We start from the raw sequence: 20,068 nt of genomic DNA, 5'->3' as shown, positions 1-20,068 counted from the left end.
ACGCATGCGCGAACCAGTCACTGCGGCTGAAAATCGTTTGTTCGCTAAATAGCGAATGCCTGCTATTTTGAGTGACAGGAGGAGGCGTATGTGGGTGGTAACGGGAAGGTGCTTGAAAACTGGGAGTGGAAATCAGAACGCAGGAGTGCTTAACGGTCAAAACGGGCGTTTTATGGGTGTGCATAATTAATACAGGAGCTTCATTGACCACGTCACTGGGTTATTTTATAGTCAGAACTGCTCGCATGATTGTGGTAGGAAAAACCAACCACAAGAATAGCGAGCAGTTCACACGCTGTTCGATGTACTCGATTAATCTATTAAATAGCAGACATGACGTATGGTGCGAGCGGCCAGGGGGGCATCTTTTTCAAAATTACGACCGCAAGTTTTGTTCGCTTGTTCAGACATAGAGGTGTGAACAGACCGCAAAGTGCGAACGGTTCATTTGAATAGCCACCCCTTTTTAATGAACGAGCGAGCGCAAATAGCGTCCGGCTCTGAATCAGGCCCATAGAGAATACCGACGGCCTGTTTATCAGCTTTCTCAAAAACAAGCATCCTGCAACCATCAAAAAACACAAGCAACTTGAAAAAAAAACAGCCCAATTCTGCTTGTTATACGCGGATTTGGTAACTGGTTATACACTGCTCCAAAAAATAAAGGGAAGACTAAAATAACACATCCTAGATCTGCATGAATGAAATTTTCTTATTAAATACTTTGTTCTTTACATAGTTGAATGTGCTGACACCAAAATCACACAAAAATTATGATTGGAAATCAAATTTATTAACCCATGGAGGTCTGGTTTTGGAGCCACACTCAAAATTAAAGTGGAAAAACACACTACAGGCTGCTCCAACTTTAATGTCCTTAAAACAAGTCAAACTCAGGCTCAGTAGTGTGTGTGGCCTCCATGTGCCTGTATGACCTCCCTACAACGCCTGGGCATGCTCCTGGTGAGGTGGCGGATGGACTCCTGAGGGATCTCCTCCCAGACCTGGACTAAAGCATCTGCCAACTCTTGGACAGTCTGTGGTGCAACGTGGTGTTGGTGGATGGAGCGAGACATGACGTCCCAGATGTGCTCAATTGGATTCAGGTCTGGGGAACGGGCGGGCCAGTCCATAGCTTCAATGCCTTCGTCTTGCAGGAACTGCTCACACACTCGAGCCACATGAGGTCTAGCATTGTCTTGCATTAGGAGGAACCCAGGGCCAACCGCACCAGCATATGGTCTCACAAGGGGTCTGAGGATCTCATCTCGGTACCTAATGGCAGTCAGGCTACCTCTAGCGAGCACATGGAGGGCTGTGCGGCCCCCCAAAGAAATGCCACCCCACACGATTACTGACCCACTGCCAAACCGGTCATGCTGGAGGATGTTGCAGGCAGCAGAACGTTCTCCTTGACGTCTCCAGACTCTGTCACGTCTGTCACGTGCTCAGTGTGAGCCTGCTTTCATCTGTGAAGAGCACAGGGCGCCAGTGGCGAATTTGTCAATCTTGGTGTTCTCTGGCAAATGCCAAACGTCCTGCATGGTGTTGGGCTGTAAGCACAACTCCCACCTGTGGACGTCGGGCCCTCATACTGCCCTCATGGAGTCTGTTTCTGACTGTTTGAGCAGACACATGCACATTTGTGGCCTGCTGGAGGTCATTTTGCAGGGCTCTGGCAGTGCTCCTCCTGTTCCTCCTTGCACAAAGGCGGAGGTAGCGGTCCTGCTGCTGGGTTGTTGCCCTCCTACGGCCTCCTACACGTCTCCTGATGTACTGGCCTGTCTCTTGGTAGCGCCTCCATGCTCTGGACACTACGCTGACAGACACAGCAAACCTTCTTGCCACAGCTCCCATTGATGTGCCATCCTGGATGAGGTGCACTAGCTGAGCCACTTGTGTGGGTTGTAGACTCCGTCTCATGCTACCACTAGAGTGAAAGCACCGCCAGCATTCAAAAGTGACCAAAACATCAGCCAAAAAGCATAGGAACTGAGAAGTTGTCTGTGGTCATCACCTTCAGAACTACTCCTTTATTGGGGGTGTCTTGCTAATTGCCTATAATTTCCACCTGTTGTCTATTCCATTCAGTGGCGTAACTAGGGCAGGGCGAGCGGGGTGCGTGCCTTGGGTGCCGTTGGACTGCGCCGCCGGCCACGGTATTGGCCCGCCCGCCCTAGTTAGCCAGTGTAGCGCCGACCGTAATGAGTGCGGTCAGCGCTACACATTTACACAGGACCGGCGCTAGGCTTCCAGCGCCGGTCCTGTGCTTCACACCTGAGCCCGTTCCCTCCCCCTGAGCGCTTGCCCAATAGCGCTAGGAGGCGGGCTCAGGCTGTGCATAACACACGCATCGCCACCAGCGCTGGCGGCGATGCGTGTGTTAAACAGCAGCCAATGAGAGTCAGATAGACTCTCACTGACTGCTGCAGCACCCACTGCAAGAGCCGGACTTCCGTCCGGCTCCTGCAGTGGGTAATGGGACTGACGTCATGACGTCTGTCCCATAATGCTGAGCGCGCCAGCCCGGGCGGGAGCGGCGTCGCGAGCAGGAGCAGAGATTCAGGTAAGTATATTTTTATATATATATATATATATATTTATTTATTTTTTAACCTATCTGCACAACGGGGGAGGGGGGTGGCTACTACTGGGGGAGGGGTGGCTACTACTGGGGGCGCCATTGGGAGGACCTCTACTGGGGGGGGCTACTCTACTGGGGACCACTATTTGGGGGGGAACTACCACTGGGGGCATTATAAAAGGGGCCTACTACTAGAGGCACTGCACTCGGGGGACCACTACTGGGGGCAATAATAGGAAGGACCACTACAGGGGGCACTGGATAGGGGGGATCACTACTAGGAAAACTGCATGGGGGGGGGACTACTGCTGGGGGCACTATATAAAGGGCACTGCATAGGGGGGGACTACTACTGGGGGCACCATATAAAGGGCACTGCATAAGGGGATACCGCTACTGGGCGCACTGCATTGTGGGGACTGCTACTGGGGGCACTGCATAAGGGGGAACACTACGTGGGGCACTGCATTTGGGGGGGCCACTACTGGGGGTACTGAGTAAGGGGAACTAATTGGGAGCTGTATAAGGGGGACCACTACTGGGGATACTGTATAAGGGGCACTAATATGGGCCTGCATAAGAGGGACCACAACTGCATACTGGGGTCATGTTGACACGCCCCATTTTTAACTGACCACGCACATTTCATGGTGCGTGGTCAACATGACATGGTGTGTCATGTTGACACGCCCCATTTTTAACTGACCACGCACATTTTTTTTTTCGAAGGCGCGCGCACGTCTCGGGATATTGAGGGGGGGGGGCTCCCTTTTCAAATTTCCCTGGGCTCCAAATACCCTAGTTACGCCACTGATTCCATTTGCACAACAGCATGTGAAATTGATTGTCAATGTTGCTTCCTAAGTGGACAGTTTGATTTCACAGAAGTCTGAATGACTTGGAGTTACATTGGGGCCCATTTATTAAGGATCGCATTTTGCAATGCGATCAGGGCATGCAGTACCGCCCATGATCGCATTGCAAAATGCGATCATACCGGCCGAATGTATGACCCGGCACATGCAGGGAGACGGACTCCGAAAAGAGCCCGTCCCTGCGATGTGGCCGGAGCGCATTCCGGGCTGCTGCGCATGCGCAGTCACGCGGACTGCACATGAGCGGCAACCATTGCCGGCGGATGTATAAGGGAGATCCCTCCGCCGGCTGAAATTCGGGTAAGTGCCCATAGGACACAGCGGCTAACGCGATCTTCAGATGACGTTAGCTGCTGGGGTCAATATCGGGAATGCTACATTTGGCAGCATCGCATCCCCCATAACAACCTATGGGGGAGGCGGCTGCCGGCGGCAATGGAGGGATTGCAGCAGGTATCGGAGATAGCTGCTGCGGTCCCTCCTTCACACATCCGGGGGATACTTAGTATTTAAGGTAGACCCCCGGAATTTACCTCAAATGCACTTTGATAAATGGGCCCCATTGTGTTGTTTAAGTGTTCCCTGTATTTTTTTGAGCAGTGTATATACTGTAAAGCTTCTGCCACCACCAAGCCTGGCCCCGCCCCTGCAGCGGCACGCCACGCCCTCTCCGGCTGTATGATATGTGTGGGTGGAGTCAGACGCCCCTCCCCCTCCCTTACGCTACTGTGTGGGCGGAGTCAGGCGCCCTTCCCTATTTTGTACACAACTGTGTGGGCGGAGTCGGGCGCGGAGAACATTCTGCTCCGGAAGTGTTGTCAGAGGTAGACCACGCCCTGTTGTTGTTGTCGCTGCTGTCACCGCTCGGTAACATGAAGTGGATGTTTAAAGAAGATCACGCACCTGGTGAGAAAGAAAGAGGGGTCACCTGGGGGCGGCGGGGCCTCTGTCCTCCCCTCTGTCATATCCGCTCACTGCTGCCAGCCTCCATTATATATGTCCTCCTTACAGCTCTCTGTCCTCCGTCATACACTGCCTCGCTATACTCAGTCATATACTGCCCTGTATCTCTATATCCTCCCTCATACACTGCCCTGTATCTCTATATCCTCCCTCATACACTGCCTCGCTATACCCCACGCCATAAACTGCCCTGTATGTCTATATCCTCCCTCATACACTGCCTCACTATACCCCATGTCATATACTGCCCTGTATCTCTATATCCTCCCTCATACACTGCCTCGCTATACCCAACATCATATACTGCCTGTATCTCTATATCCCTCCCTCATACACTGCCTCGCTATACCCAACGTCATACACTGCCCTCTATCTCTATATCCCTCTTTCATACACTGCCTCGCTATACTCCACGTCATATACTGCCCTATATCTCTGGATCCTCCCTCATACACTGCCTCACTATGCCCCACATCATATACTGTCCTGTATCTCTATATACTCCCTCATATACTGCCTCACTATACCCCATGTCATATACTGTCCTGTATCTCTATATCCTCCCTCATATACTGCCTCGCTATACCCGACGTCATATACTGACCTGTATCTCTATATCCTTCCTCATACACTGCCTCGCTATACCCAACGTCATATACTGATCTATATCTCTATATCCTCCCTCATACACTGCCTCACTATACCCAACATCATATACTGACCTATATCTCTATATCCTCCCTCATACACTGCCTCACTATACCCCACATCATATACTGTCCTGTATCTCTATATCCTCCCTCATACACTGCCTCGCTATACCCCACGCCATATACTGCCCTGTATCTCTATATCCTCCCTCATACACTGCCTAACTATACCCCACGCCATATACTGCCCTGTATCTCTATATCCTCCCTCATACCTTGCCCTGTATCTCTATAGCTTCGCTCATACACTGCATCACTATACCCCACGTCATATACTGCCTGTATCTCTATATCCTCCTTCATACACTGCCTCACTATACCCAACGTCATATACTGCCCTGTATCTCTATATCCTCCCTCATACACTGCATCACTATACCCCACATCATATACTGCCCTGTATCTCTATATCCTCCCTCATACACTGCCTCACTATACCCTACGTCATACACTGCCCTGTATCTCTATATCCCTCTTTCATACACTGCCTCACTATACCCCATGTCATATACTGCCCTGTATCTCTATATCCTCCCTCATACACTGCCTCGCTATACCCAACATCATATACTGCCTGTATCTCTATATCCCTCCCTCATACACTGCCTCGCTATACCCAACGTCATACACTGCCCTCTATCTCTATATCCCTCTTTCATACACTGCCTCGCTATACTCCACGTCATATACTGCCCTATATCTCTGGATCCTCCCTCATACACTGCCTCACTATGCCCCACATCATATACTGTCCTGTATCTCTATATACTCCCTCATATACTGCCTCACTATACCCCATGTCATATACTGTCCTGTATCTCTATATCCTCCCTCATATACTGCCTCGCTATACCCGACGTCATATACTGACCTGTATCTCTATATCCTTCCTCATACACTGCCTCGCTATACCCAACGTCATATACTGATCTATATCTCTATATCCTCCCTCATACACTGCCTCACTATACCCAACATCATATACTGACCTATATCTCTATATCCTCCCTCATACACTGCCTCACTATACCCCACATCATATACTGTCCTGTATCTCTATATCCTCCCTCATACACTGCCTCGCTATACCCCACGCCATATACTGCCCTGTATCTCTATATCCTCCCTCATACACTGCCTAACTATACCCCACGCCATATACTGCCCTGTATCTCTATATCCTCCCTCATACCTTGCCCTGTATCTCTATAGCTTCGCTCATACACTGCATCACTATACCCCACGTCATATACTGCCTGTATCTCTATATCCTCCTTCATACACTGCCTCACTATACCCAACGTCATATACTGCCCTGTATCTCTATATCCTCCCTCATACACTGCATCACTATACCCCACATCATATACTGCCCTGTATCTCTATATCCTCCCTCATACACTGCCTCACTATACCCTACGTCATACACTGCCCTGTATCTCTATATCCCTCTTTCATACACTGCCTCACTATACCCCATGTCATATACTGCCCTGTATCTCTATATCCTCCCTCATACACTGCCTCACTATACCCCACATCATATACTGTGCTGTATCTCTATATCCTCCCTCATACACTGCCTCACTATACCCCACGTCATATACTGCCCTGTATCTATATATCCCCCTCATACTCTGCCTCACTATACCCCACGTCATATACTGCCCTGTATCTCTATATCCTCCCTCATACACTGCCTCACTATACCCCACGTCATATACTGTCCTGTATCTCCACATCCTCCATCACACACTGCCCTGTATCTCTATATCCTCCCTCATACTCTGCCTTACTATATCATACGTCATATACTGACCTGTATCTCCATATACTGCCTCCTCTCTATCCTCCCTCATACACTGCCCTGTATCTCTTTATCCTCCGTCACACGCTGCCTCCTGTCTCTATATCCTCCCTCACACGCTGCCTCCTGTCTCTATATCCTCCCTCACACGCTGCCTCCTGTCTCTATATCCTCCCTCACACGCTGCCTCCTGTCTCTATATCCTCCGTCACACGCTGCCTCCTGTCTCTATATCCTCCGTCACACGCTGCCTCCTGTCTCTATATCCTCCCTCACACGCTGCCTCCTGTCTCTATATCCTCCCTCACACGCTGCCTCCTGTCTCTATATCCTCCCTCACACGCTGCCTCCTGGCTCTATGTCCTCTGTCACACGCTGCCTCCTGTCTCTATATCCTCTATACACTGCCCTGTATCTCTTTATCCTCCCTCACACGCTGCCTCCTGTCTCTATATCCTCCCTCACACGCTGCCTCCTGTCTCTATATCCTCTGTCACATGCTGCCTCCTGGCTCTATATCCTACTTTATATTGGGTATAGGGTGTGGGGAAGGGGAGGTTAGGTTTAGGGTAAGGAGAGGGGAAGGGCTAACATACCTACCGACAAGTGTCGGTATCCTTTCCCTGTTGGGATCCCGTACCCATCCCCCCTGACGCAGAGAGAGCCATGAAACTCTTTTATTATGTGGTTCGAGATAGAGAAGTTGAATTGAGAGCGATGAACATTCCGATAACTATTGGCAGCTGCATACAGCCCATTGCTAATTATCAAATTAATTATTCAACATTCTATTGTCTCAAAATGAAAAGCATATTCTAATTTCTATCTTCAAATGAAGTAATCACTGTACGTAGCATGCTTTAAAACGTCCTACAATTCATCCAAAACATATAGTACTTTTTTTGCATTAAATACAATACAAATAGGGGTATTCAATATGGAGCGAAAACTTAGTTTTTGCGATGTTTTCGCACCAATGATGTCATTTTCGGAGGTTTTGGTTTTACACCGTATTCAGGGCCTGATTCAGAGCCGGACGTTCTGACCAGAGCGCTCGCTCTGAATCAGGGCCCTCCTACCTAAAATTGGAGCGGCCTCCTGGCCACTCGCATAGCTGTGGGTTACCACCCACAGCTTATGCGAGCGGCCAAAAAGATGGTCGCGATGGTCAAGACCATCGCGACCATTGGGCTTGCGACGAGACCCTGCGGTAGGGTCTCGCTGCCGCAAGCCCAGGAGTGCTTTTGGCTCTATCGGAGCCAAAAGCACTCCCACTGACATCACTATTGATGTCAGTGGGGCCGGCCCCAGACGGTAGGCGTTCCCATGGGAACGCCTCCGTCTGGTAGTAACGCCCCCGGCACGCCCACCAAAGGGTGCGTGCTGTCCTCACCATTGACAGCACGCCCCCTATGGTGCGAGAGCCATAGCGACAGCTTGGCTGTCGCTATGCGGGTCTCGCGCATGCGCACGACGGAGCTCCCTCCGTCGTGCGCATGCGTACTAGGGCCCCATCGGCCCGCTTGCGAGCGGGTCTGAATTAGGCCCTCAATTTCAAAGACTTTTCGCAGGTTCGAAAAGTCTACGGGGATAACTTTTCACCACTGAATAGGTGGCGAATAGGTGGCAGAATTGGGGTTTAGGGGTGCAGGCTTAAAAAAAAATAGCCTGCACCCCTGGGAATGACATTTTAAAAATAACTGTGTCAAAAAAAGTTTTAAAAAAAAATAGGGACACCACAAAAAATTAATTAAAATTGGGGTGGAAAAAAAATGGGAAAAAAGTGTTTAAAAATAGGGAAATAGGTTCAGGGCTATTCTGCAAGTATGCGGCAGGTGTTTTCTAGAATAGGCTATTAGCGGCAGGTGCATAGTTGCAGAATTTTTTAAAACTTACTTTAGGGACATAAAAATATGCTAGTACCCATTTTCATGTACCCCAAATTTGATGGGACCACTTAAAAAAAGGAAAAAAAACCCCAAGGGCTCTTCTGCAAGACTTCTTCAATGTCGGGAAAAAACACCTGCTGCGGCTATTTAAATCCCAGACTTTCATTTGCAGGCTAAAATGGGGGTACCCATAGTGATCCGCCATGTTTTTACAACTTTAGGGGGGTCCTACAATTTATTCCAGGAAAATTTCGTTTTTTTTAGACAGATCCCACTTCGCAACTTCCCGTTTTCGTAGGTTTTATATTGAATACGGGGATAAAGCGGGCGCCTGCCCGCCCGATACTTTATCCCAGGAAAATCTCCGATGTGGAGCGAAAAGTCCAGCACGGACTTTTCGCTCCCATATTGAATCCCTCAAAGTGTCCTCTTATTTATGCAAAAGTGTGCAACGTTCAGTCACTGCACTTTGCTATTAATAACTTGTTTGCAACAGTTTTGGTTTCACTTCTGCGTTTGGCATCTCTATTACCAGTACAGAGCTAGAGTCATTAACAGTTCTGGGGTTTCAGTTTTCTGTTTGTTCAGCTACAGATGTGTCCACATACATCTATCCTCCATGCGCTACAAGTCACGCCACACATAACGCGGGAGCTCTGTGTGCCTCGGTAGCGCTGAGCGTATTTCGTGCAACTTTTTACCTTTAAATGCATCTTATTCACACAGTGATTCAAATAGCTAGCACAAGCAGCTTCTGCTGATTAAAATGATATACAGCATGCCTATGTTATATGTGCGTCTGCTGGTCTATCTGTATGTGAAATGCTACGTTACAGTGTCAGCGACTGTAACACTGGAACGTAGCGTTTTGCATGCAGATACACACGGAGACGCACACATAACATAGGCATGCTGTATATCATTTTAATCAGCAGAAGCTGCTTGTGCTAGCTATTAGCATCACTATGTGAATAAGACGCATTTGAAGGTAAAAAGTCGCACACTAAGACGCTCAGCGCTACTGAGTCATGCCACGGCATGGCGCCATTAGAAGGGCTGCTTAACTCCCAAGGAGGCTAGATGTATGAGGACACATCTGTCGGCACACACTATAAGATTTGCCAAACGATGGAAATGACTAGACCGGTTTTGACCAACCAAAACGATCCCAATGTACAGCCTACACACTACACAGTAATCGGTTAGTTCTAAACAATCCCTTTGATTCCAATTCATCTTGTCTCCGTAGGGGAATGCTAATTAATTAACAGACATTGGCCTAGGTCCGCACACACCGCAATTTCTGAATGATACCAAAACGACAGGAAAGACAGCGTGTGCAGTACATGCTATATCAGGAGCCCATCCTATGGGTTTTTGATCAATCTAGCACCCTTGCACCTATCACCAGTGCAATTCTTCTTTCCTGCCTGGGGTGTCACTCTTTGCTCTGGTGCCTCTAGCACACTCAGCTGATGCAACAAACTGCTGAGTTACAGACCAGAGTGTGCTAGAAGCACCAGAGCAGAGAGCGACACCCCAGGCAGGAAAGAGGAACTGCACAGTGCAGGGTGCTAGAATAAATACTAGGTTTTGGACCGACCGTCGGGCCCTGGTGCAGCGACCCAATATCTGTCAGTTGTATAGTGTGTACATGGCTTACTGTGGCCTCAGAGTTTGCAGGTATACAATGTTTCGGTGGAACGTTCCCGGACTAGGCTTACATATGCAATAGTGAGTACAGAATTAGTGGAATGGACCTATTGGTTGCTGGTTCGGTTACACCTAATTCTGAAGTTTGGCAGTCTTGATCTCTTCCCTGGGTACTTGGGATCTAATTTAAAGCTGGGGAAAATCCAGCTGAAAGTTGGGAATTTGCAGCCAGACAAACCAGGTAGCGATGCACGGTGTGTAATGGCAAGTTTCCTTTATTGCATGCAGGGAAGATACTGCCGGATTTTGCATAACCTGTCCACAGCGTAACATGGTTTTTCTAATGTGTTAAGTTACGCCCCCTTTTATCGGTTGCAGCTGTAGTCCTTAGGCTTGCGTACACACTGGAGCGATATCCGAACGAATGCCCGTCAACAGTGACTGTGCGTCCACACTGGACGACTTTAATGAACGATGTAACGATCACCGTCCCGTCATTCTTTAACAATGCATTGGCTGCTAGCGATAGTGCTAGGTTTGATGTGCAGCACATCAAACCTGGCGGCTGTCGGGAGCGCGCAAACATGCGTACACACTGAGCGATGTAGGCGATATGTCGTAACGAAACGGGATATCGTCCCGACATCGCTCCAGTGTGTACCCTGCATTACTGTAGTGCTGATGGGATTCTCTTTGTGTGACCTCCCTATTGTAATCTCTCCCATCTACACTTTCCTCAGCTACCTCCCCGGTCTTCTCTGGTGCTTTCCCTCTCTATGCTACGCTGCCTGTCACTTCATGTTTCTGGACTGAAATTAGTCTCTGCCTGAAATGTGCTGCTTAATGAACTTCATCATTTATATCTTCTATTTCTGTATCCTTCACCGAGTTCCCTCTGGTCCATAAATCTACTTAAGTTGCTAGAGATACCGGACCTGATACTGAGGCGGACGCAGTGTGTCGATTTTTTTTCTTTTTCCTTTGCACGCGTCTGTGTCACACAGCGCATGCATCCAGATAACGCGCGCACGGATTTGCGATTGAGGCGCACGGGAGACGCAAAGGTCTCAGAAGTGCATTGGAAATATAGTGGGCGTTTCTGGGCTGTGACTGGTGGCGGCTTAGGGCACGCACGTAAATGGTCCGTCTTATGGGTGCGGTATGGGAATGTCGCGGTCGTGTGGGTGAAAGTGGGTGGAGGAACTGCGCTTGCCATCGGGCTAAAGATGCACCAATTAGATTTCAGCACCTACGGACGCTGACATGTGCGCGCACGGATGTGCATCAGGGAAGGTCTTCGTAGTGGCATTTACATAAAGTCGCAGACACGGCTGAATCAGAATGAGCCCCACTGCCTCTTATCTCTCCTTCTGAATCTCCTCTGTCAGTCGTCTTTTACAAGGAAGTAGTTACCCTAAAGTCAGTTGTTGTTTTTTTAAGCTGGGTACACACTGGGCGATCAATTGGCCGGCTGGTGAGTACCCCAGATATGTCTGTGAACCCGTCGAGCTGGTGTGTACCCAGCATTACTCCTCTCTTACTTTATAGCTATTTATTTGACACCATGCAGAAAGCATTATAAACGCTAGTAACCTATATAAAAATAACATCACTAGGTACAAGGCCTAATATGGTTCTTATCCATATATGATGCCGTTCCCTCTGATCATACATGTGCTAAAGTTACTCTACTGCTGAGTAAAAGTTGCTAGCGCAGTCCCCCACACCCCCATCTTTCATGCAGCCATTTTCCCCGGGGCTCCTCCGTACAGCCACAGCCATAGACTGGGGTGTGGGGGTGTAAGGACCCACTGCATCCACATTCAGGGTAATAAGACGTCAAATCTGGCAGAAGAATCATCGCAACAACTGCAGCGCCCGTCTGTTACACACACCTATAGGGAGCCTGACGGGGATAGGTGGGGGCAGGATGTGGCTAGTACAGGGTTTTATAGGCACCTACATAGATCATATTTTATTGTTGGAGAGCTCCTGTAACATAGGCGCACATGAAACAGAATTATTTGACAATGTTTTATTACATATTGTTTATGTAGTTACATATATATAACATATACTGTATATGTAAACTATATTCTTATAATGAAATATATATTCTGTATAATATATTGCAGCAGTAATATAGGGGGCGACTATTCAAAACCCACTGAATTGATTCGCCCCCCTAGAAGTTTAGGCCAGGTACCCACGGGCATGGCATTAGCATTTTTCAGAGCAAACTAAAAGTCAAACGCGTTAGTCACTAGCGTATTTACTAGGCTTTGGCGCTCACTGTAGGCTCCCAATGTGTTTTACCCAGACTAAGCACATGTATAGGACAAGATATGTAACCGCAATGTGTAAGAAGGTAGTGGGTATGGCCAAACAATGGCTCGTTTTCACGCATTTTGGGAGCATTACATATGCTAATAAAGATGATGTAATGACCGCCGGCAGGGATGAGGCCCAGGCATTATATGTATCGGTCAGTTCTATGGGGGGTGTGGGGGGAGAATATTATTTACTAGTATTGATATTATCATTTAGCTCCTTTCTAGAAGTGTGTTATAGAAATCTTTTCCCATTCCCAGATTGAGCTCAGTAAGGGGATGGTGTGCAGATAATTGGGTCAGATAACTAGTTCACATTGTTTGGCTCAATCTGTGAGTTTAATATAATCTAGAAATAGGCCACAAGGATAAGTGCAGGCTATTTATCCCCCTGCCGGCCGGCCGGCAGACAGACAGACATAACTAACAGCATGTTGGGAAGCTCCTTATGCATTCAGTGCCTCTCACTGGTATAGTGCGCAGACTTGGAGTGGGGGGAATTTTTCCCCCCGGATTTTTGGTAGACGCTATTCAAAGAGTGATAAAGTACCAACCAATCAGGTCCTAACTGTCACGTTCCAGGCTGTTTGAAAAATGACAATTAGGAGCTGACTGATCAGTACTTTATCTCTGTCCACGGCTTAGTACATAGACCCCTAAGAACTACATTTCAGCATGCAAGAGTCACATCCTACATATACAGCGTATATATATATTTAGTGACATCACTGAGGCGCTGAATGGCTGCCTAACACTGTGCGGGTCACTGAGTTACATTATAAGTTGCTTCCTTTATCCGTCAGGAATTAGGGACCTTTTCTCATTACATTATCGCTAATCACGGTTTCTCAGTTCATTTTTCTTCTGTAGTCCTTCTCCTCGTTCCCAGATGGTGTGTAAGGGATTAAAACCACACTGCTGACTACTGTGCTATAAAGGCACATGGCATTTAGATGATCATATGCGACCGATGTGTGAATCCTTCCCCATTCCGTTCTGAGAATGACACCAAACAGGTTTATAATGAGGAGGTTTCTGTACCGATCACAACCCAGGTTATTTGACTAACAATCTTTGCTTGTTCTTTCAGAACACAGGTGTGTGGAGTCGGCGAAAATCCGTGCCAAGTACCCAGACCGTGTTCCGGTAAATCATTTTATTTTCCTGCTGCGGTATTTCTGGCGGTGACTGATTAATTATTCAGTGTGCTCTGCTGGACTTTCTACTTGTACTGGTGTTCGTAGCTGTCTTTAGATTGTCTCTGCAAACCTCAGTGAAGATATTCATACTAACAAGCACCTATCACCTATGCTGCCATATGTAATAGCAATCCACCACCAGCCAGTGACACCACTCAGGAGAGCTGTAATACAACTTTGAGATTTGCTTAAAGCGGCACTGTCGCCTGCCCGTTACATGTTATTAATATCCCCCCCACCCCATAGCCAGAGACCGGGGGACTTCTCAATGCAGCTGTGTTTTCTGGGGCTCCTCCAGTTCTTCCGACATTCTTGGGGGCCCAGGGGGAGGGGTACGAGTGCGACAAGCCATAATCTATTGATGTGATAAGTCCTTTGCAACGTTTTAAAGTGGCAAACGGGATGGATAGCAGCTCCATTGAGAATAACCCTGGGAATAACGGTTGCATTGAGAAGCGCCACAGGCTTAAAGGATGGAAGTGGTTAGAAGATGTAACATGTAGGTGGTAATGTAGCTGCTTTAAAATGTTCCTTGCCACACTTAATTAAGCATTCCTAAGATTGTCCAAGTTCCACAATCCTTCAAATATGTAAAGTCATAGGAACAGCCTCTTTAGCATTTGTTTTGTACCTGTAGAATGTGTACCCACATCAGACACAAGGGGAAATGTATCAAGCCTTGGAGAGAGATGAAGTTGCCCAAAGTAACCAATCAAGATCTGTCATTTCAGACTGGTAGATAAATGACAGAAGCTGATTGGTTGCTTTAGAAACTTCTCCTCTTTATCTCTCGCCAAGCCTTGATACATCTTCCTCACTATCACAGTTCTTCCACCAGTTAGATTAAACCAGATTAAAAGTGTAAAGGCCCCATACACGGTGAGATTCAAAGTTGGTAAGATCAGTTGTACAATTTCCCTTGAAATTCTTCATAAGATGTGGTCAAATGGTGTACGATTGATCATTAAGATCATAGGATAAGATGCATAGAAGTGTGTCACATTGTACACGATCAGTTGAGATCTCTCTGCAAAACCATCTGATCTGCGATCCAACTAGACGACGGCGGGGACGCGCATCGGGGTCGCAGAAGACTCAAAATACAACTATTTTCAAACGATCGGTCTGTCCAACCTGGGGAAACTGAAAAAATCGTGTTAAATATCGTCCCGTGTATGGCCACCTTAAGATGTAGGTAATGAAGGCAGCAGACATACAGGGACACCGCTTGGTCGCTAGCAATAATTAACAGCTCGGAAACACTATTGCTGTAATTATGCAGAATTTGTTATCATACATCTATATTTATTCATTAAAAATGTTCCAGATATTTTAGGGATTATGAAAACTGTTGTGCAGGAAATTGTGAAGAAGAGAGATTTAAACCTTTCAACCAATCAGATTACTTCCTTTCATTTATTAAACATAAAACAAATATTAGTTGGGAAATTATCAAGGTCCAAAAGAAATGATTAGACGTGAAATGCACGAAGGGTTTATTTTACAAGTCCTCCGCAGTAACAGGTGATATTAGATTCTAGTTCTGCATGTTACGCCATAAGCGGTGTCCCTTGTCGATTGCATGCACTAAGTAAAAGTTTTGCGCTTCCCAGGTAATCGTGGAAAAAGTTTCTGGCTCACAGATTGTGGATATCGACAAGCGGAAATACCTGGTTCCTTCCGATATCACTGTGGCACAGTTTATGTGGATAATCAGAAAACGCATCCTGCTGCCATCAGAAAAAGCAATCTTCCTGTTTGTAGACAAGACTGTGCCTCAGTCTAGGTGAGCCAAGGATCCGTCACTACAGCGGCTGCTGTTTGCTATAAGATGCATCGATCTGACATTGTAGTGAGGGTAACGTGTCCTGAGAACAGCCATTACATACCACCCCCAAATAACCTACACAGTACTGTAATCATGACCGTTCACAGACAGCCTCATTCACAAGAACATGGTAATATGTATTAGAATTAGGGATGTGCAGGCTCGGATAGGTTCGAGTTTGCACGTGGAGTTCGGATTTTTCCCTCCAAAAAAACGGAACTCAGAACGAGGCAAAACGTCATCTTACATGGACGAACATCATCATTCCTGGACAAAAGTCCAGGAATGATGATGTTCGTCCATGTAAGATGACGTTTTGCCTCGTTCTGAGTTCCGTTTTTTTGGAGGGAAAAATCCGAACTCCACGTGCAAACTCGAACCTATCCGAGCCTGCACATCCCTAATTAGAATGGCTTTGTACTTCATACCTGCAGCATTAGTCACTGACACGCTATCTTGGCATGTAGTATTAGTCACCTAAATGATAGCATGGCAATCAGGATTTTTACAATGCCGGTCACGTGAATGGAGCTTGGCCACAAAAGGATTTTTACAATGCCGGTCACGTGATTGGAGCTTGGCCACAAATTGCCGTGCAGTCATGTGACTGGCTAGGATACTGTCATGTGACACTGTAGTCTATTTATAAGATTGATTTTAGTCACAAGAAAGTCGTAGCATTTTCCAGCAGGTCTGGCCATTAACATACAGGCTAAGGGAGGGCAAGAGACCTACATTATGGCACTAGTGTTCCCTAACACAGTAAATTCATTTTAGAAGCATGCATTTACATAAGGACAATTTTTGTACATACAAAAAAAAAAAAATGGGCAATCCAGAACTGTCACCACTGAAATGTCATGACCTACATTCACCTGGGATGGGTCCGCCCCAACACACCAATCCTGCCACTACCTGTATCACAGCCACTATTTACACTGTGAGCTGGAATTCAGTTCAGGTAAACCAGCAACATTAATTTTTCCCAAGACAAACAATGTGACTCTTTTTAGTACTAGACACAGCGCTTATCAGCTGACTGCGTGTGACAAATTTGTGTGACATACCGGCCTACATGGGACTTGCGAGTGAGCTTCCACTGTCCACAAACGACGGCCATTTAAATGTCAGCTGCTGCTGGCTGTCGGTTACACCGATGGTTATGTGCATACGATTAACGGCAGACCAGACTAAAGGAGCCTCTGCCCTTTGGCTATTTCAGCCCATTTTGTAATCCCAACTTTTAACTTCAACTACATTCATAGGGCCCAATTCAGATCCGACCGCAAATACCATCGCAGCTGCGATTTCTCACGGACCGCAATTGCGAAAATATGCTAATGACCCGACCACGATACTGGGCTAAGAGGCGCCCACTAAAGTCATCTTACTTCCGACGCTCATGCACAAAACCGGAAACTTTGAACGCAGATCAGGTGGCCATAAGTCTAAGGCCGGGTACACACTAGACGATATGTCGTCCGATCCGGCCGGATTGGACTACATATCAGGCACATCGTCTAGTGTGTACCCATTATGTCGCCGACTATGCACGCTCCTGCGAGACATCGCCCGTCGGACCTGCAAGCCAAATGCAGCATGGCCCCAGTCGTCACCGGCAAGTGTCTACGCACTTGCTGATGTTTACACCCTGCCGGGTCCCATCGCTTACGAGGTCGGTCTAGTGTGTACCGGCTTTAAGGTGCCACAGACACAGCGGGTCTCCAGACACGCAGAGGGATCTCCTGCTGCGAGCAAGGACGCAGTGGCTAATTGATGGATGCCATGACAACCGTGTTTAAACGGTCAGACACGCCTGCGTTTTTCTAACCATTCCATGTTACTTCCCCCAAACATTGACTGTCACTCAGTCTGCCAGTGACTCCTCAGTGCATGCATGGTCGCAAAACAATCGCTGCGCGTGCGCAGTGCGACTTCAACGCATGCGCAACGGCTCAAACTACTTAAATAATCGGCATTGCGTGCGGATATGAATCAGGCTTCTAATATTAAAGTCACTAACTTACAAATACAGGTTTACGCTATACAAGACAATATAGTAACACTGCAAATTGGGAAATCTTGATACAGAAAGTTATATATATATAAAAAAAAAAACCTTTTTCTCTTCCAGTCTAACCATGGGACAACTATACGAGAAAGAGAAAGATGAAGACGGCTTTTTGTACGTGGCTTACAGTGGAGAGAACACATTTGGCTTTTAAACCTATTTACAGCTTGTGAATCTTGTAAATAATGTCGGTGGTTTCGTTTTACCATAATGCATAAACTATCCACCCTATAGGTTTAGATCCTCCTCAACTGGATGGTTTCATCTAACCAGTTCTTGTTTCTCATGTACGTCTTTGTCTAAATATTTAATGTAAATTATTTAAAAATAAACCTTCCCGCTTTATGAAGAAGTCACTTTTCCGCCAAAGAGACTGGCGGCGTATTGGAAATAGAGCAGCCATTGGTCTCTTTGGCGGTGAAAAGGGGTTTGCAGTAGTGATTTTAGGAGGTGAGTTGGAATTAACCAAACCACGTCAGTAGCATTCATCAGTATGTGGATTATGTTTTAAGTCAGATCATTCATTCTAGATCTCAAACTATTAGTGATTGGTATTGTTACTCAGTAATTACCGGATGTAACTATGCCCCTTTCCTGCAAATAAAACAATTCAGTACATTACTTGTGTCGTGTTGGTGCACTTCTCTTGTGTGGATATTTACGTCTGATGTTGTATTAAAGATAGTGGCATAGATTGTGAGTTCTTTGGCTTAAACTTTTGAGGTTAGGTTTCCCTAACGTCTTCCTTTATTTTACAATATTAGGGGTCTATTTACTAAGCAGTGTTAGGAGACAGAGTGAAAAGTGATAAGGTACCAGCCAATCAGCTCCCTACTATCACTTTTCAAACACAGCCTGTGAGATGACAGTTGGGAGCTGATTGGCTGGCACCTTATCACTTTTCACTCTGTCTCCTAACACTGCTTAGTAAATAGACCCCTTAAGCTTTTGTACCAATATTCAGCGAATGTTAAACTGTCCAAGAATGCGCTTGTTACTATATTATGTGACTCATTCAGGCAAATCACAAAGTGCTGTACAACCTGAGAGGTTTTGGTTCTGTTCCCAGAATCGCTACTTTTTCTTTTCCTTTCTTTGTCCTACATACCCTTACAGCCACTTTGTGTATGAAGATTATTGTTCTAAATACCATTTACAGGGTCCGATTCAGAGACGGGCGCAAAACCTGTCGCGACTGCGTCTTGAAAATGTGCAAATTTCGCAGCCGCCAGAATTTATCTTGAAATGCCAGCCGGCGGCCACGCAAATCCAAAAACACTTACGTACAAAGAGCATCGAACGCAGATGAGTTGATTATCAAAGTTCCCTATGATTACTCAGAATGTTACGGCGTCATTGCGACTGCGACACACGCGCAGACAAAAACATTGGCCATTTGCGATAAGATTGGCGTTGCGTCCATCTCCGAATCAGGCCCACAGTACAGATTTTATTTCCATCGCTGATAAAAGGTCACAGGAAGGGCATGATGGGGTTGATTCGTTTGCAGGCGATGCCTGCGACGTGTAATTGCGACAGCTTGGAAATGCTGGCAACGCACCCCTAATCACCCCATAGGGCTGCATACAAAGATCTGCAATCTCTGGGCGACTGTAAGCACGGCATATGCATAAGGTAGCCAAAGAAGACAAAAAACGATGCAGAGTGTAATCCTACTAATCTTGTTAACTTAGATAGACAACTTTGATTGATTGATTGATTGATTTTATATATATATATATATATATATATAATCAATCTGCTTCGCATTTCCAAAGGTACATGTTATAGCGCCTGTATGAACTTTACAATGACCTCTTCTGAGAATGTGCATAAGGTCTCTGTATTATAACAACATACCATGTGCACCACCCATCCTCATGTGGAAGGGATGGATGCACACAGTAAGGTACTGTGGGTTAATACAAGTGTTCTCTTAGCGCTATTGGGGAGGAAATATGTATGCATGGACAGTCATCTATTCAGGGCACGAGAGCAGCCTCTTGTAAAATTGATGCTTTGGGTCTTGAAGGTAGTTGTCACCCAATCATACATTTGTATCACCTGCGCTCCATGTAAGACAGGTTTGCTATAATCCAGCAGTTACCAAACTCTGGGTCTCATTCAGACCCGCTCGCGAGCGGGTCGATGATACCCAA

At 46.7% G+C, this 20,068-nt stretch overlaps 1 protein-coding gene across 1 annotated transcript; it reads left to right on the top strand.

The window, feature by feature from the left end:
• Window positions 1-4,246: 4,246 nt before the first annotated feature.
• On the top strand, window positions 4,247-18,530 carry GABARAPL2 (GABA type A receptor associated protein like 2). The gene is made up of 4 exons (XM_088449428.1): window positions 4,247-4,365; window positions 13,902-13,957; window positions 15,624-15,796; window positions 17,973-18,530. The coding sequence occupies exons 1-4, from the start codon at window positions 4,332-4,334 to the stop codon at window positions 18,061-18,063; spliced, it is 354 nt and encodes a 117-aa protein (XP_088305554.1). The 5' UTR covers window positions 4,247-4,331; the 3' UTR covers window positions 18,064-18,530.
• The last annotated feature ends 1,538 nt before the right edge of the window (window positions 18,531-20,068 follow it).

This window comes from Taudactylus pleione, unplaced genomic scaffold, assembly GCF_031769625.1.
Source record: "Taudactylus pleione unplaced genomic scaffold, aTauple2 ptg000484l, whole genome shotgun sequence".
In the NCBI taxonomy this organism is placed as follows: domain Eukaryota; kingdom Metazoa; phylum Chordata; class Amphibia; order Anura; family Myobatrachidae; genus Taudactylus; species Taudactylus pleione.
This window is presented reverse-complemented; position numbering and strand designations above follow the sequence as displayed.